Genomic DNA, 25,698 nt, shown 5'->3' on the forward strand with positions numbered 1-25,698 from the left:
TTCAGAACTGCCATCAAGTCTGTGTGTCTGGAGACAAGGTATCACTACTGAGAAGACCCTGTTTTTGGGCCACCATTTCTTTAACCTGAGAGTGTGATGAGTGACTGGAACTGTCCCAAAATTTAGAAAAAGTCTCTTCAGGATTGGTTTAGAAGTACCCAAGCAGAGGATGGGCTTAGAGGCATGATAGACTTCATATTTTTTTTTTGTATTCACATACAATAATCAAACATCAGAAGGGACGTGGTGGCTCAGACATTGAGTGTGTCGATCAGAAAGGTCGGCAATTTGGCAGTTCGAATCCCTAGCGCTGCATAACAGAGGGAGCTCCCATTACTTGTCCCAGCTTCTGCCAATCTAGCAGTTCGAAAGCATGTAAAAATGCAAGCAGAAAAACAGGGACCACTTTGGTGGGAAGGTAACAGCGTTCGGCATTTAGTCATGCCAGCCACAAGACGTCTTTGGACAGCGCTGACTCTTCAGCTTTGAAACAGAGATGAACACTGCCCCCTAGAGTCGGGATCGACTAGCACCCATGTACGAGGGGAACTTTTACCTTTACTTAATCAAACATCCTTTGATAAGTTGCTCCAAGTGGATGGAGTTAGTTTAATTGTGTCCACCATCCCTAAAATGTTTAAAATGGTGAAGAGTGGTCAGGGGAAATCTCATATAATATTTTTTAAACATTTTGTCTAGATTAGCCCGAAAGGAAGGACAGATTCCAATATGGATTCCATCTGAAAAAGTTATAGGTAATTGTATACAGCCTTTGCTTCCGAATTATTCAGTGCTCTCTCAGGTTGTCACTCCCAAAGGATCTGGTTTAAATGTCTATGGAGATTTGCAATCATCCAAGTCATGGCTGTCCCAAAGGTGCTTTTTTTCAAGAGGCAACTAGAGCTGAAAAAGCTGAAGAAGAAGCTTCTCATCCAAGAAGTTTCTTCAGCTCTTCAGAGCTTCTTCTGAAGCACCATCTTGAATGAGAAATGAAACGTCTTCAAAGAAAAACCAGGAAGTCTAGTTGCCTCTTGAAAAAAGCATCTTTGGGGGTCTCAGATTTGCAGCCACATCTGCCATGGGATACGTACAGCCACATAGCTTCTTTCTCTCCTACAATCTCCTGTCTCTCATCCAAAGCTTTATTTGTAGAGGCTGAGGGAAGGGCTGTGGTAGAAGCACATGTAAGCATCACAGAGCAAGCGGCGGGCATAAGAGGGTAAAGATTTGGGATCCAAAGTTTGCAGAGCTTCAATGGGCATTTCCAAGTAATCTGCTACCTCTGAACACGGTGTGACATGGGGGATATTAAAGCCATTCAATCCACCTTGGGGAAAAAAAAAGAAGACAGGCATAAGGATGGAGGGTATGCATGGAAAGAAACAGAGGGGAAAGTAAATCAACTTACTGTTGGAATTCCAACCTTTGATCAGTGAGATTTCGGCATTGAGAAACACTAACAATAGCATCTTTGAAGATTCTTCCATTACTAACTTTTCTGAAATTTGGAAGATATTTTTTTACCCCAAGGCCAAGCAAAAATTCCCATTGAGTCCCCATGTTTGCTTATAAGACCATTATAAGATATTTATCCAAGCAACTAAACATCTGGTTTAGACTTCAGGCAACTGATAAAATGGCTTCTGTTTACTTTTTAAATCCCATTTATAAAGATCTAGATTCGGGTATGTATCTCTTTTGCCTCCTGCTCTTGCAACTTCTGATTTATGGTAGTTGGTTAATTAAAGCTTCCCACACAGTCAAGGTGTGCAAATAACCTCGCCTATAAACAATAATGTAGAGGGTATGAGAATGATTCAACCAACCAAACCGCAAACTGAACAATTGATTAATTTGTGGAATGGGATAGAGGTAAGTCCTGTACTTACAACAGTTCATTTAGTGACCATACAACAGCACTGAAAAAAAGTGACACGATCATTTTTCATGCTTAAGACCATTGCAGCATCTCCATGGTCACATGATTTAAATTTGGTTGCTTGACAGCTGACTCACATTTATGACGGTTGCAGTCTCCTGGAGGGTCATGCGATCCCCCTTTACGACCTTACGACCTTCTGACAAGCAAAATCAATGGGGTAGCTTAACAACCATGTTAATACTGCAGTGATTCACTTAACAAATGTGGTGAGAGAAGTTGTAAAAGGGGGAGAGCTCATTTCTCACATAGCAACATAGGTTTTGGACTCCATTGTCGTCATACGTTGAGAACTCCCTGTACTTTCCAATTCCAAACATTGTCAATTTGGACAACATTTAATACTTTAATCCACATGGAAAGCAGGGTGGATTCCCCCCTCCCCCAATGAATTCCTTCAAACAATCCAAATCAAACTAATCTAAAGATTCAGTTTCAACATTCAGACAGAGGGAGAATTCCAAGTCAATTCACGACTGGAATCCAACCAATTCACTAGATTAGTCCGATTTTACAAGCTAAATATAGCATTTTTTTCATTGTTTAATGACCCCGTAATCCCTTGTGGGGTAGAGTCGGGGCAACTGAATGGAGCTGAGTATTTACTGGCCAGATGCCCTTCATGTCACCTGTTAGGAATATAATCTAACGGTTGGGTTGGCAATATATAAATCATGTAATAATGCTGTACCTGTTTCTTTAAATCATACTGTAAAATGTGATTGGTTGCTGTTTCCCTCAATCGGCCATAAAAGGGAGCCAGAATGACTGTTAGCTCTGTGTTAGATGCTAGTCTGGTCTGATCTGAGTGTTTTGGACGCTGGCTGTTAGAAAGTGCTGTGAGCTATTGTAAGTTTTACAACTGCTAGCAACCTTTGAGTACTGAACTGATTATATGATACTGGATCTATGTTATTTGGATTATCCCTTAACTGAAAGACATTGATGACTGACTGTCTTATCCGTGTATGACTTGGACTGTTTGATGGACTCTGATACCTCTATTTCCACGAAAGTAAAAGCCTATTTAAACTGCAGTGCCTCTCTATGCTGGTTTGTGTGTTCTCCAACACCACTCTCACAACGCTTCTCTGAACGTACTCAGTCTCCCAACGGGGAGCTTACCTAACATCACCAATGACGAATTTTGCAGCAGGTATATTCTCATTGTGCCCAGAGAGAGAAATATCAGTCTCTACTTAGGATCGAACCCACAACCTCCTGATTATGAGGCGAAGCTCCACCTTTAGGTCACTGTACCACTCCACAAACTAAACATTGCATTGATAAAAGCAAACCTTGGTTTTCTTTGGAAAAGACATTTTGAAACAACTCACCCTCACGGTCAGCCATACTATCAAAGAAAAGCCACTGGTGGACATCTGGACCGTAGCGGGTAAAGCCCACGTAATGACTTGTTTCAATGCAGAGAACTGCGAAGAGCTGCATTGTCTGGCGGGGGATGTTCTCTGGCAAAGAGCCAAAGTGACAAAGCTCCTCAGGAAGATGCAGTGGACGGGGTTGGTGGTACCGTCGGGCCCGGTGCTTGTGAACCTGTAGAGCAGTGGCCAAAGAACACCAAGAGATCTGAAATAAATCTGCCTTGAGTCTTTCCAGTTCGGCAACCATATTGTTCTGACCCAGCTCCCCAAACATGACAAATATCCCTCTGAAGTGCACTCAAAGATTCCTTTATTAGCACGGCCAGCAGCCTCCTCAAAAAGTTTTTCTCTCAACGCAAGCTAACAAGTCTGGCTGGCCGGAAGATGAATAGTTGTCTGCCACATCTATTCATCTCTTCCCCCTGCCTTTTATCCTTGGAGCTAGGGTGGGGCTTTGTTAGTAGTGGTGGCTGTTCCTTCCCAAGGATCGGCCCACGGATTTCCACTGCTCTCCTCTCCTCTGCTTTCTGCGCATCTGCATGTCAGGAACTGGACCCAGCTGTTCCTCCTCCTCCTCTTCCTCCTCCTCCTCCTCCTCAGCCTTCTCCAGATCTGGTGGCTGTTGACTCTCCATCTGAAGGCTGATGGATGGCCCAGGTTCCATGCCCTGCCCTCTCTCTGCCAGCTCCATTCCCTCTTCCCCCTCAGAGCTCTCAGGTTGCCTTGAAGAGACAGGAACAGCTGAATACAGTGCCTGACACGTGGACGTGCAGAAGGCAGAGGAGAGGAGAGCAGTGTAAATCTATGGGCTGATCCTTGGGACAGAAGGACCACTGCTGCTAGTGAAACCCTATCCTAGCTCTAGGGATAAAAGGCAGGGGAAGGAGATGAATAAACTATTGTTCTCCCTGTAGAACAGATTGGTTGAGAGAGAGAGACAGAAAGAGAGAGACTTTTTGCCAGGTCTCATGGCGCTCCTAATAAAAGAAACATTTATTTAACTATAGAAGGCTTGTCCTGTTTGGGAGCTGGGTCAGAACACAGATATTCTATTCAATGAGTTCTCAGATATTAGAAGAAGAGAATTGTAGCTTTTTAAATAATATACATTTCCAGAATAAGCCACATAGAATAGCCCCCTGGCATGATAGGTGGAAAATAAATTTATCAAATGAATAAATTATCAATTTTGGAAGCCATATTAACACCAGAAAGCATGCTGCCACATTTTCGTGCTTGAGAAATTAGGAGTGGGGATTTAATAGAGGGGATGTAGTTAGACATAATACCATTCTTTTTTTCAGTAAAGGTCATGGTATTCCTGCAGCTGGAGGAGGAGTGGTTGAAGTGATATCTCGAGTTGGGATGGATTGGGATTGGATCATGTGATGGATTGATGGATGCAGGGAGGGGGGGGGCTGGGTTTGGGCTTTTGACTTACAGAGGGAAAGCCTGGAAATCCCAGATTCAGGTTTTGCCAGATATGCCTGTATGCTTATTCTAATAAATGGGAGCTTTGAGAAAATGCCTGTTTCAAGAGTTTTCCACGGGAGTTGGGCCTTTCCGGAACACTGACATAAATACAAAAAATAAGGCAAGGGAAGCACAGGACTCTTATTTTGGTGTGTTGGGCTCAAACCTTGAATTGCTAATTTTTAGTAGATGCAACTGACACTGGAAAGGGCAGTTTAACAATGAGGGTTTCCCCCTCACAAGAGCATCAACAAAATTACATCTGTCAAATACATTCCAACTTTTCTGCATCTAGTAGAGGAGAATCTTAACCAGAAAAACTCTGAACTTTGGCTATATGTTCTTTGTCGGACAAACCTAGCTTAAGGGAGTATCCTGGGATGGAAAGGTGGCGCAAAGATACCTGCTGATTGCAAATCTTGCAGAACTGTTTGATGTGTCGCATGCCGAAACTAGGATCCTGATAGCAATCTAGACACTCCATCACAGCCAGTCCTTGGCATACAGAACACTCTCGGGGAGCTGCAGTGGTGAAATCAGAAATGTTGGGCTAAGTTAGAAGTTAAAAGCAACTCGTTGGCTGTGGATTATGAGAAATGACATTCAGTACTCTGTAATTGACTGCCAAGTTGGGATAAAAACAGGGTACAAATTCCATTTGTCCCACAAGGGAAAAGGCATTTAGCACAAATATTTCTTTCCTCAGGGCTAGCAAACCGGGAGGAGTGGGGGGAGGATCAGTTGATGACTTGAAACTTACCCACAGACAAAAGGAGCACAGTAGGAATGGGAATAGCAATAACACTTAGGCTTATATACCGCTTCACAGTGCTTCACAGCCCTCTCTAAGCGGCTTACAGAGTCAGCCTATTGTCCCCAACAATCTAGTTCCTCATTTTACCAATCTCTGAAGGATGGAAGGCTGAGTCAACCTTCAGTTAATTCAGGGATCTCCATTGTTCCAAGATGTAGTGAAAGCCATAAGTTTAGGTAGATATTAAAAAAGGCAAACTAGCAAATTGTGAAGGTTGAAAGCTCAGTGAAGGAGAAGAAGGTCAAAAGGAACATGCAACTTCTCCATCATTCCGTACTTGTTTGGTCATTAGGTTTACAATCCACCTTTCTTCTAGGATCTCAAGGCAGCATGCATAGCATTCATTCTTCCTTTTCTCCCCACAATCACCTCACTAGATTGAACTAACAAATCATAATTGACCCAAAGCGACCCAAATAATTTTCATAACAAAGGATATTTTAGCTTGGGCCTTTCTGGCCATTGTTCACCATTTTAATCACCACGACTACATCAAACTGTTCTGACCTAGACTTCCTGAGAGAGCATAAATCACAATCTTAGTCCCAAAAACCCTCTTTTACTTATAAGTCTGTAAATTATGGTCATTAACAGTCCATAAGGCTTCAGAAACAGACTGTGAAGATTCCAACAGATGTCTGCTCGAGTTGCCACAGTCAACATTCAGGGGAATGTTGATAAACACTCACCTTATCTCCCTGGGAATGCTGCCAGAGATCTAATTGCCAAATGCAGAGTAAGGCCAAATTTAGCACAGGGTCAAACAGAACTTTTCAAAGCTTGTACTAATTGCTTCCTGCAAAAGCTCACAGCCCATTTGCTCCTCTTTTATGTCTTATGGGAGGTCATCTCCAAACCTTACTCCCAACTCGACCTGTTTTCTTAATTGTTCTTGCCTTCTGACAGCTCTGCGCACGTGCACACTAGGAACAGGCTCCCGTTGGTCTTCTGCCTCGCTGATGTCAGACTTTGGAGGCAGCAAATAACTACCAGATGGCCTTGGTCCCCTTTCTGCTTCCAACACAGAGCCCTTCTCCAAGCCTTCCCCAGGCTCCAGGACTGGGCCATTTTCCTTCCCAACCTCTCACTGTCTAAATCTACAGCCAGCTCTGCTGGCCGCTGGAAGGTCACAACGCAAACCAACTGCTATGTGTAAAGAGTAGAGGAAGATAGTTACTTCCGTTTGAGAGCTTCCACAGAGTATCTACGGCAGTTGGCATAGTAGACGAAACCATTAAGGAAGATAACCTTCACATAGAATACTTTTACCTAGGCAAAAGAAGTTGAAGTCCAGAAGTAGAAGATAAGATATGGAAATGGCTCAGGCAAACACCCTTCTAATTTACTGAACTACTACAAGGAGGAGGATACAATGCATATTTCCAAGTTCTATTAGATTTAGATTTTAGATTTAGATTTTATTAATATTTATAGGCCGCCCTTTTCCCTGAGGGGACTCAGGGCGGCTTACATAAAATAGGGAAGGGAGGGTACAAGACAATAAACGCAAAACAATACATAAGAGTAAAATAGTACACAACATTCATTCATCATTCAGGTGGGGACAGATTATAATCTTTATCCCCAGGCCTGACGGGCTAGCCAGGTCTTAAGGGCTGTGCGGAAGGTCTGGATGGTGGTGAGGGTACGAATCTCCACGGGGAGATCGTTCCAAAGGGTCGGAGCTACTACTGAAAAGGCTCTCCTCCGTGTGGTTGCCAGTCGACACTGACTGGCAGATGGAACTCGGAGGAGGCCTAATCTATGCGATTTAATTGGTCGCAAGGAGGTAATTGGCAGGAGGCGGTCTCTCAAGTACGCAGATCCACTACCATGAAGGGTTTTATGAGTGACAAGTAGCACCTTGAAGCGCACGCGGAGATCAACAGGTAGCCAGCGCAGCTCGCGGAGGATAGGTGTTATGTGGGCGAACCGAGGTGCACCCACAATCACTCGCGCGGCCGCATTCTGGACTAGCTGAAGTCGCCGGATGCTCTTCAAGGGCAGCCCCATGTAGAGCACATTGCAGTATTCCAGCCTAGAGGTCACAAGGGCCCGAGTGACTGTTGTGGGGGCCTCCCGGTTCAGGTAGGGTCGCAACTGGCGTACCAGGCGAACCTGGGCAAATGCCCCCCTGGTCACAGCCGTCAGATGGTGGTCGAAAGTCAGCTGTGGATCCAGGAGGACTCCCAAGTTGCGAACCCTCTCTGAGGGGTATAAAATTTGACCCCCCAGCCTGAGCGATGGAACACTGATCGAATTATTGGGAGGGAAACACAACAGCCACTCGGTCTTCTCCGGGTTGAGTACAAGTTTGTTAGCCCTCATCCAGTCCCTGACGGCCTCAAGACCCCGGTTCATCACGTCCACCGCTTCATATATATTCATTATAATCATTATCATAGCCAATCTCAATACAAAGTAGTTTTATTAGCTTTCCTGTGATTTCCTGCTGTTGTCTATCTCGTGGAAGTGACATAAAGGAATAAGATGCTAAACTGAACTACTTTTCACCCTTAACCATGTCCTAGATGAGTGATGGGTAACCTTTTCGTCCTCGCGTGCCAAAATTTTGTGTGTGTGTGTGTGGTGTGTGTGTGTGTGTGTGTGTGTGAGAGAGAGAGAGAGAGAGAGAGAGAGAGAGAGAGAGAACACACACATGCGTGCTCCACCCACAATGCAATGTGCCCCCCCAGCACATGCACTTGCGGCCTACCCCGTGCATGCACACATGGCCTCTTGCATGTGCGTGTGTGAATCCCCCATAATGGGGAGGAGGGCATTATTTGCCTTCCTCAGGCCCTGGAGGCTTTCTTTGTGCCTCCGGGAGGGTGAAAACGGCCTCCCCTGGCCTCCAGAGGCCCTCCCTAAAGCCTCCTGGCACCAAAAATGGAACACAGGATGGGAGGAAGCGTGGCATCCTTCTGCACTCCCACATGCACATGCACATGCGTCTCCCGCATGCACAGCAGATTCGAAAATCAGCTGGCCGGCAGGAGGTGTGCTCTCATGCGTGGTGAAGCCGAACAGCTCATGTGCTGAACAGAGAGGGCTCCACTGCCATCACAGTCCTAGATTGTCAGATGAGAAGTCCTATGACAGAGGCATGTGCTTTTTCTCTCTCATCCCTTACTTTCTTCCAGAAGATCCGTGAGGTCAAGTTCCAGGCTGGGTTGGATGGTTCGGAAAGCTTTGAAGTTCTTCCCATTCCGAGGCATCTGAAGGATAAGGCATGAAGGGGCCTGCCAAGAAGAACGGAAGCACCCGGATGAGATTGAGTGGAAGAATGGATGAGTATCTAATACAGGTGGGCCTCGACATAACATCATAACTGAGCCCAAATTTCTATTGCTAAGTCAGACAGTAGTTAAGTTAATTTTGTCTCATTTTCCAACTTTTCTTGCCACAGTTGTTAAGTGAATCACTGGAATTGTTAAGTTGGGGACACGGTTGTTAAATTAATCTGGCTTCCCCATTGACTTTACTTGTTCAGAAGGTCATAAAACATGACCTTGGGACACTGCAACCAGCATAAATATCAATCAGTTGCCAAGCATCCAAATTTTGGTCATGTGACCACGAGGATGCAGCAACGGTCATAAAGTGTGGAAAACGGTCATAAGGTAGTTTTTCCAGTGATGTTGTAGCTTTGAACGGTAACTAAATGAACCTGTTGTGAAGGTGGTGGCTACAATAAGTTGAGAACTACCTGTTGTGAAGTTGGTGGCTACAATAATGGAACTAAATCACTCTGATTGCACAACCACCATCTGGTCGATGTTTCTGACTTTTGATGAGGTGTGTCAAACTTACATCAGGGAGCTAGAGCTGGCCCGCGGGGTGTTTAGATCAGGCCCATGGGGCCACCCTGTAAACAGTGAAATATTGGCTCATGGTGCCTCTGCCACCAAAAACGGAGCTCAGGAGGCCCACAGGCAGCCCTCCCGAACTCTGTTTTCACTGACAGAGGGATGCAGGAGGCCATCGCAGCTGAAAACAGAGTTCAGGAGCCTGTTTTCTCTGGCAGAGTGTTCAGGCCACCACAGGCACCCTTGACATGGGTGATGTTGAGCTGGCCACTCTTACCCTGGCCACTCCCACTCTGCCCCCCCCCCCCGGCATCAAACAAATCCCTTAATGAAATTGAGTTTGACATTGCTGCCTTAGATCAACCTTCTGTACCCTGCGATCCTTCAAATGTGATACACGTTGTCTTGCTGAAAACAATATCTGAAGTGATAGGAAGGTCGCATCTACCTATCTTCCGGGTCCTGCATCTCACCTCTGTGAATTTGAGATCCCCGATCACCAGTGATCCCTCCAGAAGCTCTTGAACCGTTGGGACTACATGAGTAGGGTGGTCCTCAGTAAATATCTGGTAGAATATGCAGCCATGAGGGTCCTGGCCAGCTGAGCTGGATTCAAAGAGGAGAAAAAAGAGAATTAGATTAGGGGATACTAGTTGGTCTGGAATAAACTGGGAGAAAATTTGTAAATGTAGGGAAAATGTAAGCAACTAAGTCTACCATGGATTATTTTCTTTATTAAAGTTTCTATCCCTCAGGGTTGCAAAACCATTCTAAGGAGTACACTGCCTAGCAAAACAGAACAATCAAAATAAGGTCAAATAGAAATTTAGGGGTGCTTTGTGGTCACAGTAACTTCACTGCTCTATAACTAAAAATATTATTATTCTGTACCTATCGCAGCTAATCAGAGAGTATATATAGGATATATATATATATCCTATATATCACTACTCCTGGAAACACCTAACCTGAAGTAGTCAGCAGCAGCCTGAAGATGACGAATGTGACTTCGTCGAAACGTCGCCATATATAGGAGAGGTTTCTGTGGGGCAAGGCTGAGGGAGAGAAGGGGATAGGATAAAGGAGGCTTCTGTGAGGCAAGCCTGAGGGAGAGAAGGGGATAGGACAGGGGAGGATTCTGTGGGGCAAGCCTGAGGGAGAGAAGGGGATAGGGTAGAAGATGCTTCTGTGGGGCAAGCCTGAGGTAGAGAAGGGGATACGATAGGGAAGGATTCTGTGAGGCAAGCCTGAGGGAGAGAAGGGGATAGGACAGGGGAGGATTCTGTGGGGCAAGCCTGAGGGAGAGAAGGGGATAGGGTAGAAAATGCTTCTGTGGGGCAAGCCTGAGGTAGAGGGGATAAGATAGGGGAGGATTCTGTGGGGCAAGTCTGAGGGAGAGAAGGGGATAGGACAGGGGAGGATTCTGTGGGGTAAGCCTGAGGGAGAGATGGGGATGGAATAGGGGAGGATTGTGTGGGGCAATTCTATTTCCTTCTCTCCCTCAGCTGAAACAGTTGTTAAACACATGCAATGGGGTGCTTTGGGAATTCCGAGTAATTGAAACCACCTCATCTTGAATACAAAACAGACCTCTTTGCCTCCAAACTAAATGTTTTGGGCCCCCCATGGAACGTCTTAAATCTGTGACGGTCTGAATTTGAAGTGTTCTGCACACCACAAATATACATCATGGGACTACAAAATAGGAAGCAGCTCATTCTTCTCACCGGATCTGAAAGAGGGGCTCCATCTTTAGCACTCGGAAGAGCAGCGTGAGGAACTCTTCTGGGTCTGCCGAGAGAAAGAAGGCAAAAATGGAGAGGCAATCTTTCTCCCCCCCCCACCTTGTACGCCCAATTCAGACAAACCTGCCTTCCCTTGAGCAAAGAAAGAATGTAAATAAAGTAACACCACCCCAATTGTGTCCCCATTTTTCCTTTGAAGCTCAACAACAGTGGGGACCATCTCAGGTAGCAAGATGACCTCTTCCTATTGCTGAATTGCCCCAACTTTCAGAAGATCATTGAGATTAAAAGACAGAATCACAAATTGGGGGCATGTAAGGGTGTATAATTATATAAAGATAATGATGAGAATAGCGTCAGAATTGCCCGAGATGTAGATCTGGTTACAATTGTAACCAGATCTACATCTCGGGCAAAATTAGCCGGGGGTGGTTAAAAGCACAAAGACTCTATATGTATAATTTTTTGTTCTATTTTTTTTTTAAAAAAGGAGGAGCATACAGGTTAAAATTAAATATGTTTATTGAAAAGGAATTATAAATACCATCAACATAAAATGGAGCTTGCTCAGAAGCTGAAATAAACCAAGTAAATGAGATGAAGAGTGCGAACTAGAGGAGAGAGATAAGGGAAGGATAGGAGAGAGGGCAGGGGAGGGAAGAGGAGGAGAGAAAGAAGTGGAAAGGGGAGAGAGGAAGGGGAAGTAGAGAAGGGAAGGTTGACAGCAGGAAGAAAGGAGGTAGGGAGGGGGAGGAGAGAGAGGGAGAAGAAAGTGATGGATAAGGTACAAATATGGTGTATGGAGAGCAGAAGAGCCAATAATTGGTTTGGGGAATTGTTGATAAGATGAATTGATGTAAACATTTAATAATGCAATGTGATGTGGGTTATATAATAGTATACATATGATTATATGTTATGAAAATGAAAAAATAAAAAAAAACTTTATAAAAAAGATCATTTAATGATTATAGTATGGACCTAGGCTTCCTGAAACAGTAAAAATCACATGCTTAGTCCCAAAAAACCCTTTTTAAAATTTTAAACAACTGTGAATTAAGCTCATTCACAATCCGTAATGATTCACAAACAGTTTGTGAAGAGCCCAAGAGAAGTCTGCCATAGTCTTTCAGGGTAAGGCTGATAAGTATCCACCTTTATCTCCCTTGAAATGCTGCCAGAGACCTAATTGCCAATTAGTTTTGCAAGGCCAAATGGAGCACAGAGTCAAACGGAGCTTCAGAATTTAAACCGACCAGAACGAACAAAGCTGCTTCCTGCAAAAGCTCACATCTGTTTGCTCCTTCGTTATGTCCCATGGAAGGGGCCAATCATCTCCAAGCCTTACTCTTGAGTCACCCCTTTTGACTTAACTGTTCTTGTCTTCTGGCATCTCTGCGCATGCACGCACTGGGAACAGGCTCTCCCTGTTCCTCTACCTCGCTGATGTCAGACTCCAGAGGCAGCACAAAGCTACCAGATGGCCCTGGCCCTACTCTGCCTCCGATGCAGAGCCCTCGTCCGAGTCTTCCCCAGACTCCAGAACTGGCCCATGTTCCTCCTCAACCTCCTTACTCTCCGACACTGCTGCCAGCTCCGCAGGCCTCTGGTAGACCACAACAGATAGGTAGATGGAAAGAGGTAGACACTACTGATGTTCAAGAGAGGATCCCAGATATATGTTCATTATCAGTTTATGGCAGAGCATAATATTCCACAAAATGAAAAAAAATGTGTCAATGTGTTTCTTTATGGTCCAGTATTAATAATATGCTAGACTGGACTAGTTTTACATTAACATTATACAGATCTCTTTGCTCTCCACCCCTTCCCTCCCTTCCCCTCCCCTTCTCTATCTTTCACAATTGCCAAGATGGCTCCTTCACTTTACTATTCAACCATCCCCTCTCTCACACACACACACTCAGACGTGCACAGGCCCAAACCTTTTTCTTCACTGGTGAAACCAGAGGAGTGCCCAGCTGTTTCCAAAACTTTCCGCAAGGCCATGATTTTGGTAGCACACACGTAGCCGTTCCTATCAGGTGGAAAAAAAACAACCACACACACAAAAGTCAGATTACAGATTAACCAGGTTGAAAGGAACCTTGTAGGTCATCTAGTCCAACTCCTACCCAAGCAGGAGACCCTACACCATTTTTGACAGATGATAGTCACGTCCCTTCTTGAAGTCTTCTAGGGATGAAGCTCCCACAACTTCTGAAGGCAACTTCCATTAGTTGATTGTTCTCACTATTAGAAAATTTCTTATTTCCAGGTTGAATCTCTCCTTGATCAGTTCCATCCATTATTCCTTGTCGGGCCTTGGAAAATAGTCTGACTCCCTCATCTCAGTGGCAAGCCCTCAAATATTGGCACGCTGCTATCATCTCTCCCTTGGTCCTTCTCTTTACTAGACTAGCCATGCCTAGTTCCTGCAACCTTTTTTCATATTTTTTAATCTCCAGTCCCCTTATCATCCTGGTTGCTCTTCTCTGCCCTTTTTCTAGAGTCTCAACATCTTTTTTTTATGTGGTGACCAAAACTGGATGAAGTACTGTAGTGAAGAGAAGGACTAGGGGAGACATGATAGCAGTGTTTCAATATTTGAGGGGCTGCCATAGAGAGGAGCGGGTCAAGCTATTTTCCAAGACACCCAAAAGCCAGACAAGGAATAATGGATGGAAATTGAACATGTGCTGTCCCAGTGTGCTGTCCCAACAGTATATAGCTAATTTAGGAATTAAAAGCTGTCTCCTTTAAGAAACTACCTCATGGGAAATGTTACTACCTCATGGGAAATGTAGTCCCATAACATGTGACCACATCTGTGCTCCCTGATTTGGCAGTGGGGTACTCTGCCCGGTAAATTGATTTATTACTGGGCACTCACTGAATCGCCATCGGCACTACCAGAAGCAGCTTTGCACCAGCAGCATGGGTTAGAGGAATTAATGTCTTTTTACACTACGTGATGGGACAGATCATGGAAAGTCAGAAGAATCTTAACACTGAACTGTAAGTTTTGCTATTAAGGATGCCTGATAATAAACGTGATCTGAAAGATATTCCTAAGCGTGGAGTTAACTGGCTGCCTGAGCAGAACCTCATTGCCCGGAGCAGAACAGAAAAAAGACATTAGACACCTTTAACCTTCTCTGAGCTCCGGAGTTAAAAAACCTTAAAACTCCTTTAGCTTCCTTTGTTTTCCTCTCTGAGCTCCGAAGCAGAAGACAGTAGAAATTCTTTGACCTCCTCAGAGTGAAAAGGCTTTGAAGTTTATTCCCCTCAAGAAAAAGATGATGAATGATTTGCCCCCATCCAGAAGCTCCTGAGTAAATAAGACGTTGAGGTGGAATCCCAAACTCTGTTTGCATTTTAACTGAGAAAAGCTGCCAGGATCCCACCCCCCCGCTTTTTTGGAGCAAAGAGAAACATCCCATTTCAGCGAGAAAGGCTGATTATCTCTCCTGAGATGAAGAAAGTTGTTGTGATTAAGAAAGTGTGTTAAAAGGAAATCAGGATTTGCATGATAAAGCAACCCCCCTTTCGTTCCCAAAACTAACAAGAAAATAAGTTCTTTGTGTAGTAAATGCCTCATGGAAAAATCTCCATGCAAACGAAATTTGAGTAAGGAAGAGGTCATCAGCCCAGAGCAGACCTCCCAACTCCTTTGAACTTTATTGATGAGTTGTCTTGGCAACGAGAGGCAATAAAGAGGCCAACTGATGCAAGCCTGCAGACAGCTAAAAGAGACATAAGGCAGAGGCAGACCAGCTGAATGAATCAAAAGAGAGTGCATGTTACGTTCTTGCTGATTTGTTATTGTTTGTGAAGTGGGAAAAGGTGCAAGCCCTTAGGAGGTATCAAGCCAGCCAGGTCCAAGAGGGGTTCCGAGTTCGGGTCCAGTCCCTTAGGAATCCCAAGATTGGAGAGGCAGCTGAGCCGAAAACCTCAAACAGGAAACGCAATTGCCACCAATCCAAACAATAGACACAACAAACGCCATTTAGTGGCCACTCTAGAACCGCAGTACCTTAAGCCAACACTAGCAACGCACTCTAGCGGCTGGCAGGTGAACTGCGCCTGCATCTTCAAAGTTTCTCAACGCACCCTAGTGGCTGGCAGGTGAACTGCACCTGCAACTCCAAAGCTTCTCAATGCACTCGAGAGGCTGGCAGGTGAACTGTGCCTGCATCTTCAAAGCTTCACAACGCACTCTAGCGGCTGGCAGGTGAACTGCGCCTGCATCTTCAAAGTTTCTCAACGCACCCTAGTGGCTGGCAGGTGAACTGTGCCTGCATCTTCAAAGCTTCTCAACGCACTCGAGAGGCTGGCAGGTGAACTGAGCCTGCATCTTCAAAGCTTCTCAACGCACTCTAGTGGCTGGCAGGTGAACTGTGCCTGCATCTCTAAAGCTTCTCAATGCATTCTAGTGGCTGGCAGGTGAACTGTGCCTGCATCTTCAAAGCTTCTCAACGCACCCTAGTGGCTGGCAGGTGAACTGCACCTGCAACTCCAAAGCTTCTCAACGCACTCGAGAGGCTGGCAGGTGAACTACGCCTGCATCACAGGTGAACTGTGCCTGCATCTCTAAAGCTTCTCAACGCACTCTAGTGGCTGGCAGGTGAACTGTGCCTGCATCTTCAAAGCTTCTCAACGCACCCTAGTGGCTGGCAGGTGAACTGCACCTGCAACTCCAAAGCTTCTCAACGCACTCGAGAGGCTGGCAGGTGAACTGTGCCTGCATCTTCAAAGCTTCTCAATGGACCCTAGTGGCTGGCAGGTGAACTGCACCTGCAACTCCAAAGCTTCTCTACACACCCTAGTGGCTGGCAGGTGAACTGCACCTGCATCTCCAAAGCTTCTCAACGCACCCTAGTGGCTGGCAGGTGAACTGTGCCTGCATCTTCAAAGCTTCTCAACGCACCCTAGTGGCTGGCAGGTGAACTGTGCCTGCATCTTCAAAGCTTCTCAACACACGCTAGTGGCTGGCAGGTGAACTGCGCCTGCATCTCCAAAGCTTCTCTACGCACGCTAGTGGCTGGCAGGAGAACTACGCCTGCATCTCCAAAGTTTCTCAATGCACCTCAGTGGGCAACAAGTGTACTGCGCCCACCTCTCCAAGTGTAGCAACCCCCCCTAGTGGCCGACACGTGAACTGCAGCTACATCTTCAAGTCTTGCAACGCAACCTAGTGGCCAAAAAAAAAAAGGGAGTTGGACTCAAAAATTGATAACGGATTCTAGACATTTTCTGAATTAATCCTCGTTATAGAACCTTTCTAACCATGGCAGAAGGGTCAGACATGCCTGAACCCATCATAGACTCAGAATTGGTCACCCAAAGCTCAGAATTGGATGTCCAACTATCAGAAAAGGTGGAAACATGTCAAACAGCCTATGACCTAAGACAGTATAAAAAGCCTATGCAGACTATGCGGTCAAACCTCTTGGAGGAATGGGACCGGGTTTATCGAAAGCAAGAAAGCGCCTGGAAGCAGTTGCAGCATCTCTGCAACAAACTCGAAGACGATTTACCCCCAGAACGCCTCCGCTCTTTATGTAAAGATATGGACAAAATCTACAAGCCATGGAGATCTTACGGAGACCGCCTCACTGCTATCCAGTTACAACTAAATGGTGATGAAGAACTCCAGGGGGAAACTTTGCGCATTCAGATGTTATACAAAGAACGTAAAAAGCAGATCCAATGCAGCAAAGACCATATACAATCCAACTTGGAGAGGGAGACAACCCCAGATGAGAAGGCTGAGTCGGTAGCATCTCGTCAGTCATATATAGCTCACTCTCATGCTTCCAGAAAAGCGTCCTCATCCAATCCCAAGGACAAGAAGGCTGAGTCTGAAGCATCTCTACAGTCATATATAGCTCACTCTCATGCTTCCAGGAAAGCGTCCTCATCCAATCCCAAGGACAAGAAGGCTGAGTCTGAAGCATCTCGACAGTCATATGTAGCTTCCTCTCATGCTTCCAGGAAAGCATCCCCATCCCATCCCAAGGACACATCAGAAACAAACGCCAGATCTGAAGTGTCCCATCGTTCACGAACACCATCTCAGGGGTCACATGCAGCCCCCTCTCACGTTTCTAAGAGGACATCCGCATCCAGTCCAAAAGTTACACAGGGAGAGAAGGCCGCATCAGTGAGGTCTCATCGTTCACATACGACATCTCAACAGTCACACGCAGCTTCCTCCCACACCTCCAGAAAGGCCTCATCTTTCCAATCAAGGGCAGGTAGCAGCGTCTCACAGCAATTTTCCCGTTACAGCCACAGCTCACGAAGAGCTACAGCTGGAGAGGTACTAATGAAAGCTGGGATGGCAGAGGTAGACCTAGAGACAGCAAGAGAAGAGCAGCTGCTGAAGGAAGAGTTGGCAGCTGCACTAGCCAAAGCTCAGGCAGACGAGGCAGCTGCAGTAGCCAAAGCTCAGGCAGACAAGGCAGCTGCAGAAGCCAAAGCTCAGGCTCAATTGGAATACCTCCGGCGCAAGCGGAAAGCAAACAAAAAACGAGTACGGGCCAAAGTTCTACAGGCCGAGGCTGATGGTGGCCTCCTCAACTTCGATCCTAGGAAGGTAGAAGCAGAGAACCCAGATGCATGTGTCGAAGCCTACGTAAACGGCCAACACGTAATACAACAGGAACAATCAACAAACCCACAAGCTAAAGAGATAGTTGATGTCATACAGTCTGCACCACTCATTCCTTCCCTTCAAACTGGAGAGCCTAAACCGACGAACCCAGATAATCTCAACCATGGCAGAGCAACTTCAAACAATCCTCAGCCAGCAGAGATACAAATAGTTGCAAGTAGCAACATCAGCGTCGAGGCAAAGGAATTCTTGCCAATACCTCAAGGCTACTTGAACAGGAACGAACAGATTTATAAACACAGTCAATCTGCACAGCAACAACAAAAACAACCCTTGGCTACACAGTGGCAACATGAAGTTGCACAGAATCTTTCGGAAGAAAAACCCCAGCTGTTCACAGCTGCCACGCCCACTCTTATAGACCGCACCTGTTCAAACCAACAGGATACCACAGGACCTGATCCACCCAAAGCTTCAGGGCACACCCTTCCGATTCCCCCGGCATACCACCCTAGAGCAGACTGGCAACCTTGGCAGAGGAAGATGAGTTGGTTAGAGAAAGGGTTAGAGAAGTTCTCGGACAAACCAGGCCGAGAGTATCGGGTCTGGAGGGAGATCCTCAAACGTCTTGTCCGTAATGAGAAGATAGAGCCTGAGGATGAGATTGTACTTATGAAAGCCTGGTTAGGCCCAAAGTCTAAACAAATGGTTTCAAGAATCTACCACATTTACCTGAAGGATCCAGTCAAAGCCTGCGAACACGCATGGAAAGTACTTGATCGACAGTTTGGCACATCCATGCTCATGGAATCCTCACTCTTGAAACAGGTCATCGAGCACCCAAATATTAGTCCAAATGATCCCGAGGAGTTATGGAAGTTTTCTGACCTCCTCTCGGAACTACGGTTTGCTCAAGAAGACCCCACAACTAAGGGATTGGCATGCCTTAATGAATACAACACACAGAACACTATCATCAGAAAACTATCAAGACGGTTCAATGATCGATGGACCGATCTGCGGGACGCCTACAGGAAGAACAATCAATACAATGATCCTCCCTTTGCTACACTCCAAGAATTTGTTGCTGATCAGGTAGAGCAATGCACTGACCCTCGAAACCTAGGTCATTGGGATGACTACTCCACAATCGCCAAAGAGGCTGCCCATAATACTGCTGCAATCAAGAGTCCAATGCAGACCACAAAGGAAAAAACCTTTGTGTCAGTTCACAAAACGCAAATCTCTAACTCTGCCAGGAACGATTCCAACGTGCGACCATCCAGGAAAGTTATAGTTAAACCCCCAACAACGAACAAGGACCCATTCTGTCCATTCCACGAGGCTTCCCACCCTTTGAACAAATGTAGAGATTTTGGGAAGAAGCCTATGGAGGAAAGGAAAGCTCTAATTAGGGAGTACAAACTCTGCTATAAGTGTTGTGACTCTACAGAACACATCGCCAAAGAATGTACAGCCAAGGTGCAATGTCCTCTATGCAAGAGTAGCTGGCACCCTGGCGCCCTACACCCAAACTCCGAGACAGCGCATCGTCCAACGGCCCACACCCCTCCATACAGAGAGGCTCCACAAAATGCCGAAGCGCACCCAGAAACTAACACAGAAGTAAGCGTCAGATGCACCTCAATATGTGGTGGCTCTTCAACACCTCGCACGTGCCACTAAATTTGCCTGGCCAAAGTCTACCCTGCCACTCATCCAGAAATGGCCGTGAAGATGTATGTAATCTTAGATGGGCAAAGCACCAGGTCGTTAGCAAGGTCAGCATTCTTCGATCTATTCGACGTCAAAACCGAAGAGACAGGATTTACGATCTCAGGGTGCACTGGATCACAGCGCACGGTGGGGAGGGAAGTCAACGGATTCTGCATAGAAGCATTAGATGGGAGCGCACAGTTCCCACTGCCATCATTACTGGAATGGGATGATCTACCAGACAATCGCAGTCAGATCGGGACACCAGAGTTAGCAAGCAACATACCTCATCTGAGACACATGGCTAATCACTTTCCTGCCCTAGACCCTGAAGCCAAAATCCTGCTCTTGTTGGGAATGGATGCCCCTGACGCTTTCGCTTGCCATGGAATGGTCAGAGGCCCAAAAGGCTCCCCACTCGCCCTCAAGACAGAACTCGGATGGGTCATCACAGGAACGGTTTGTGTCGATCGGCTGCAGGCCCCAACCCAGGTGAATGTCTTCACAACTTCCACTCTCAGTAATGGAAGAACATCCCACTTGAAACCATGCCAAGAACATTTCACGACCTCATCGATCAAGCCAGTTTTAGGAGCAACAGTGTTCCAAACTAGCAAAGAAGACAATGACTTAGCCTTGTCGATAGAGGACAAAGAATTTTTGAGGCTCATGGACAAGGAGTTTCAACAAGACGCTACTAAGAGTTGGGTGGCTCCACTACCCTTTCGTATACCAAGGCAACGGCTTCCAAACAATCATGAGCAAGCTCTATCCCGCCTTTTCAGTCTTAGACGACTCATGTATAAGAAGCCTGCAATGAAAGCTCAGTTAGTGGAGTTCATGAACAAGATGGTCCAGAATGGACATGCAGAACTTGCTCCACCTCTGAAAAATGGTGAAGAATGCTGGTACCTGCCATTCTTTGGAGTGTACCACCCACAGAAGCCAGGTCAGATCCGAGTAGTCTTCGATGCCAGCGCACAATTCCAAGGTCCCTCTCTGAATAAAGTGCTCTTCAAAAGTCCCAACCTCACCAAGAGTCTACTCAGCATGCTCACTCACCCCAGAAAGGAAGCCATAGCCATCATGGACACCATCCAGCAGATGTTCTACTTATTCCTCGTCAGAGAAAACCATCAAAGTTATCTATGTTTCATGTGGTCCAGCAACGAACAGCACATCCAACAGAAGCAAGATCGGCCAATATGGCGAGAATCCCTGAGTTGTCTCCAAGGCGTTCCTGTCCAGCGCAAGTACGTTCCCACCTTGCCTATCGCCACAACAAAAGCGGTAACAGCTGTAGGATACATCAAGATCTACGGTGGGAAGAACAATGTTCACATCGTCTACGGTGGGGAGAACAACGTTCACATCAGTCTCATCATGGGAATGGTGAAACTAGCACCACAACTACCTGTCAACCAGTCCCAAGAACCAACTCGCTTCAAACAACTCTCCAGATGGAAGCCTCTCATGTTGGGCTTAGCAGTAATCATCTTCACCACCCTCGTGGTAGAAGGTGCAGCCATCATCAACTCTCAAGCCTTGGTTCCAGAGTTTTTGGATCCTGAAATACCAACTGCCCTTACTCCAGCCACCTTACTGACCCAGAAGACAGGTGACTGGCCAGAACCAGCAGGGAACTTCATTCCCAAAGACATGTATTGGAACTTGTGGCCTAAGGGACGTGTGTCCACTGGAACTCATGGCCTATGGGACTTGTGCACCAAGCCCCACCCAGTAATGATGAACTAGTTCGTCAGATGGAGGCTCAGGTCGCGAAGAGGATTTCCACCAAGAAACTCTACACCAGACCAATCAGCGACCCAGAACTATTGCCACGAAAGACTGAACTAGAAGATTGAACCTCAAGCTTTGCATGCTTTGTGTTTACATGATTGTTTGCACTGTTTGATGCTATGCCTTGTGTAACCCAGTTAATCAGTTAGGTAGAGTTGCATGCTCAGTTAATTAGTCAGTTAATTACATTTTTGATGTTAAGCCTTTGTTTATCTTAGTTGATTAGATAGTCATGCTATGTCTTTGTGTAACTCAGTTAGTTAGGCAGTCAGTTTGCATTTTTATGCCATGTTTTTTGTTTATCTTTAGTTAAAGGCTAGTTGATAGTGGAATTTATAATTCCAGGTGGGGAGTGTGCTGTCCCAGTGTGCTGTCCCAACAGTATATAGCTAATTTAGGAATTAAAAGCTGTCTCCTTTAAGAAACTACCTCATGGGAAATGTTACTACCTCATGGGAAATGTAGTCCCATAACATGTGACCACATCTGTGCTCCCTGATTCGGCAGTGGGGTACTCTGCCCGGTAAATTGATTTATTACTGGGCACTCACTGAATCGCCATCGGCACTACCAGAAGCAGCTTTGCACCAGCAGCTTGGGTTAGAGGAATTAATGTCTTTTTACACTACGTGATGGGACAGATCATGGAAAGTCAGAAGAATCTTAACACTGAACTGTAAGTTTTGCTATTAAGGATGCCTGATAATAAACGTGATCTGAAAGATATTCCTAAGCGTGGAGTTAACTGGCTGCCCGAGCAGAACCTCATTGCCCGGAGCAGAACAGAACAAGAGAGATTCAACCTGGAAATAAGGAGAAATTTTCTGACAGAGAGAACAATCAACCAGTGGAACAGACGTTTCCTTCAGAAGTTGTGGGGGCTTCATCATTGGAAGCTTTCGAGAAGAGGCTGGACTGCCACCTGTCAAAAATGGGGTAGGCTGTTTGGGCAGGGAGTTGGACTAGATGACCTATAAGGTCCTTCCAATTCAGTTAATCTGTACTTGTATCTAAATCATATTATGGGATAATGAAGCACAATATTCCAGTCTGTGAAAAGAGCCTGAGTGTTTCATAACCTCAACCAGAGGATTCAGTTCCTCAGACAGGCCTTTATTTCTGAAAACTACCAGCCTTCTGAATGTTCCTGTGGTTTACCAATTAAAAGACTGGTGAATCGATGAGCCAAAACTTCCTCCTGGAAAATCACCTCATTCATTCTCCTTTCCCCCATTCTCCCAGACCAACCCTGAGAATTCTTAAAGGCATCCAGCTCACTATTAACTGGATTCAACCCCACCACTTTAAGAAACATGAAATAAGGGAGCAGGGAGTGGTGATGTTTCTCCTATTATCCCAAAGGGATTAAAATACCGTTAAACAAAGCAATTTGTTCAACAGAGTTGGAAGGGACCTTGGAGATCTTCAAGTCCAGCAGTCACCAACTGGTGGTCCACTAGAAAATTTTGGAGGTCCGCAGAGAAATTATTTGCATTTTTTATATTGCACTAAATCAGAGGTCCTCAAACTACGGATACATGCAATAAATGCTTGTGTTGCTGCAGAGAGTCTCCACCTTCTGGGTCTTTTTGTGTGGGTCAGAGGAGGGTAGAAATTCTCACTTGAGGTCTGCTTCAGACTCCTGGTTTGGGGCTTTGGGCAAAGACTGGAAAGAAATGCCAGAGGGCCTTGTTCCAGTGGGACTGCATCATGGCCTGGAACTGGCTGATAATCTCAGCCTGCTGAGCCTCCAGGTGCCAGTACCTGACCGTGCATTCCCGCAGGTCTTCCCTCTGCTTGGAAAGCTTATGCTCGTAGTCCTCAGTGAGGTGCTTCTGCTGAGCCTCCTTCAGATCCCATTTGAATTGAGCCAGATGTTTTGCCAACTCTTTCTCATGGTGGCTGCTTAGCTCCAACAACGGCTTCCTTTGGGGCCCCTAAAGAGCCTGGGCAGGCAGGTGAGGAGTAGCGCATAGAGACTGGTGAGGGGGGCCCTCAATGTGAGTGACATTGAGTTGGCCCATGCCCAAGTCACATGCCACCTTGCCATGTCCATCCGGCTGGTCATTAGTCAGATCCTATTAGTGGTCTGCGGGATTTAAAATTATGAATTTAGTGGTCTCTGGGTTCCAATAGGTTGGTGATCCCTGTTCTAATCTAACCCCCTGCTCAGGCATGGAACCCTATTCCATTTCAGACAAATGCTTGTCCAATTTCTTCTTTAAAACCTCCAGTGTTGCCCCCAACTTCTGGAGGCAAGCTGTTCCCCCGCTTAATTGTTCCAATTATAAGGAATTTTTTTCCTTGGTTCTAGGTTGCTTCTCTCCTTGATTAGTTTCCATCCATTGCTTCTTGTCCTGCCTTCGGGTGCTTTGGAGAATAGGTTGATCCCCTCTTCTTCTTTATGGCAGCCCCTTAGAGATATTGGAATACTGCTATCAAGTCGCCCCCTAGTCCTGCTTTTTATTAAATACACAACTGCATGTCCTGGCTTGCCCAATTATCAAAATTTGGGAAAGATCTCCCAAAACCTTTTCTTCACCGATAAAGCCCGAGGTGAGCTCAAATGTTTCCAAAAGTTCCCACGAGGCCACAATTACCAATAACAATAGGTACTAAGCATCATTATGAGCTCGATTTCCAAAATTTACATGTCTATTTCGGGGAGAGTGAAAGCGACAGACTCAAGATGACTCAACCCATTTGGGAAACCACCCCGTCCTGCACTAACCCACAACTACATTCTCCCATCACAATGTTTGGCAATCTTAGAAGTTCCCAGCTGTTCTCTGGCTTGTTGAATATGTATAAATCAAAGAGAGCAACTATGTTCTGACCTAGGCTTCCTGAGAAAGCATAAATGACACTCTTAGTCCCAAACACACTCTTTTTATTTAAACGGCTATGGATTATGGCCATTCACAGCCCGTAATGATTCACAAAAGGGGCTGTGAAGAGTCCAACAGATGTCTGCTCAAGTTGCCAAAATCTTTCAGGGTAATGTTGATAAGCACCCACCTTTATCTCCCTGGAAAGGCTGCCAGAGACCTAACTGCTAATTAATTTTGCACGGCCAAACATAGCACGGAGTGAAACAGAGCTTCTCAGAGTTTGAACCGACCAGAATGAACTAATTGCTTCCTGCAAAGGCTCACATCTGTTTGCTCCTTTTTTATGTCTTATGGCAGGGGCCAATCATCTCCAAGCCTTACTCCCAAGTCGATCCTGTTTTCTTAATTGTTCTTGCCTTCTGGCAGCTCTGTGCATCACACATTGGGAACAGGCTCCTGTTGTTCTTTGGCCTCGCTGATGTTAGACTCTGGAGGAGCAAATAACTACCAGATGGCCTTGGTCAGTCCCATCTCTGCCTCCGACACAGAGCCCTTTATCTAGTCTTTCCCAGACTCCAGGACTGACCCATGTTCTTCCCCAACCTCCTCACTTTCTGACTCTGCTGCCAGCTCCACAGGCTGCTGGCAGACCACATAGACTGGGCTTTTTACTGAGGATAAAACCCAAACTCACTTGCGCAAAGGGTTGACAATCTCCGTTCTTAAGAGATCTCGGGTCTCGGTGTAAGATTCCCCATCGTTCTTGTCTGCTGGGCGTAGAAGCAAGGAATCCAATACAGAAGTAAAGGAGAACATACTGTGAGCAGAAGAGAAAAATGGCATCTTCAGAAGTTTTCCCCCAGCTTGGAAGAGGAACGGAAGGTCTAGTATTGGGGAGGACTACCTGCATTCTTTTTCAGTGAGGTATTTTGCAAATAAACTAGCCAGAATTCATTGAACAATGAAAGAAACAGATACGATATTGATATTGCATTCATATGGTTATACATATTAGTAGGGGAAATCTTGTCTAAATAAGACTCCTAATAGTTCATACTGGACTGATTGACTGGATTCCTTACTTATTTACCTAGAGAGTTCCACAGACATGTTACATTGGTCAGCAGGAGGCAATATGGAGAAGTCATGTAAAGCCCTAAACATGGAAGTTGACATAATGCAACATGTGTATCTTTGCGCTCTGAGAGCTTAAACACTCAGAGCCACAAGGGTCCTAACCAGAAGCCTCCCCCCATTCAATTCTGGAGCTGATGGGAAATCCAGTTCCCCCACCATAGAGTCTCCTCCTAGCATGGTGTCCTTTTTCCTCTGCCGAACGGTAGTCCGGTTTCCCCCACCATAGTCTTTCCTCCTAGCACACATCCTTTTTTCCTTTACCGACTGGAAGTCCAATTCTCCCAGCATAGAGTCTCTTCCTAGCATGGCATCCTTTTTCCTCTACCTGTCCTAACCGAAAGTTCTATCAATTGTGGAGCCGACTGGTGACAGGAAGAGGGATGAAAGAACCACATGTGGCTCTATAGCCGCAGGTTGTCGACCCCTGGTTTAA

At 45.8% G+C, this 25,698-nt stretch overlaps 1 protein-coding gene across 1 annotated transcript in view; it reads right to left on the reverse strand.

The window, feature by feature from the left end:
- Nucleotides 1–489: 489 nt before the first annotated feature.
- LOC116522585 (ubiquitin carboxyl-terminal hydrolase CYLD-like) overlaps nucleotides 490–25,698 on the reverse strand; it is a 41,425-nt gene continuing 16,216 nt past the window's right edge. Inside the window, exons 8-15 of the mRNA XM_032237562.1 lie at nucleotides 24,823–24,945; nucleotides 13,109–13,200; nucleotides 11,145–11,208; nucleotides 9,891–10,023; nucleotides 8,742–8,850; nucleotides 5,198–5,316; nucleotides 3,277–3,493; nucleotides 490–1,327 (exon numbers count right to left, since the gene is read on the reverse strand). Of these exons, the coding sequence (XP_032093453.1) occupies nucleotides 1,143–1,327; nucleotides 3,277–3,493; nucleotides 5,198–5,316; nucleotides 8,742–8,850; nucleotides 9,891–10,023; nucleotides 11,145–11,208; nucleotides 13,109–13,200; nucleotides 24,823–24,945 (1,042 nt within the window). The 3' untranslated portion in view covers nucleotides 490–1,142. The remainder of the gene's footprint in view (nucleotides 1,328–3,276; nucleotides 3,494–5,197; nucleotides 5,317–8,741; nucleotides 8,851–9,890; nucleotides 10,024–11,144; nucleotides 11,209–13,108; nucleotides 13,201–24,822; nucleotides 24,946–25,698) is intronic.

This window comes from Thamnophis elegans, chromosome Z (genome assembly GCF_009769535.1).
Source record: "Thamnophis elegans isolate rThaEle1 chromosome Z, rThaEle1.pri, whole genome shotgun sequence".
NCBI classification, from domain to species: domain Eukaryota; kingdom Metazoa; phylum Chordata; class Lepidosauria; order Squamata; family Colubridae; genus Thamnophis; species Thamnophis elegans.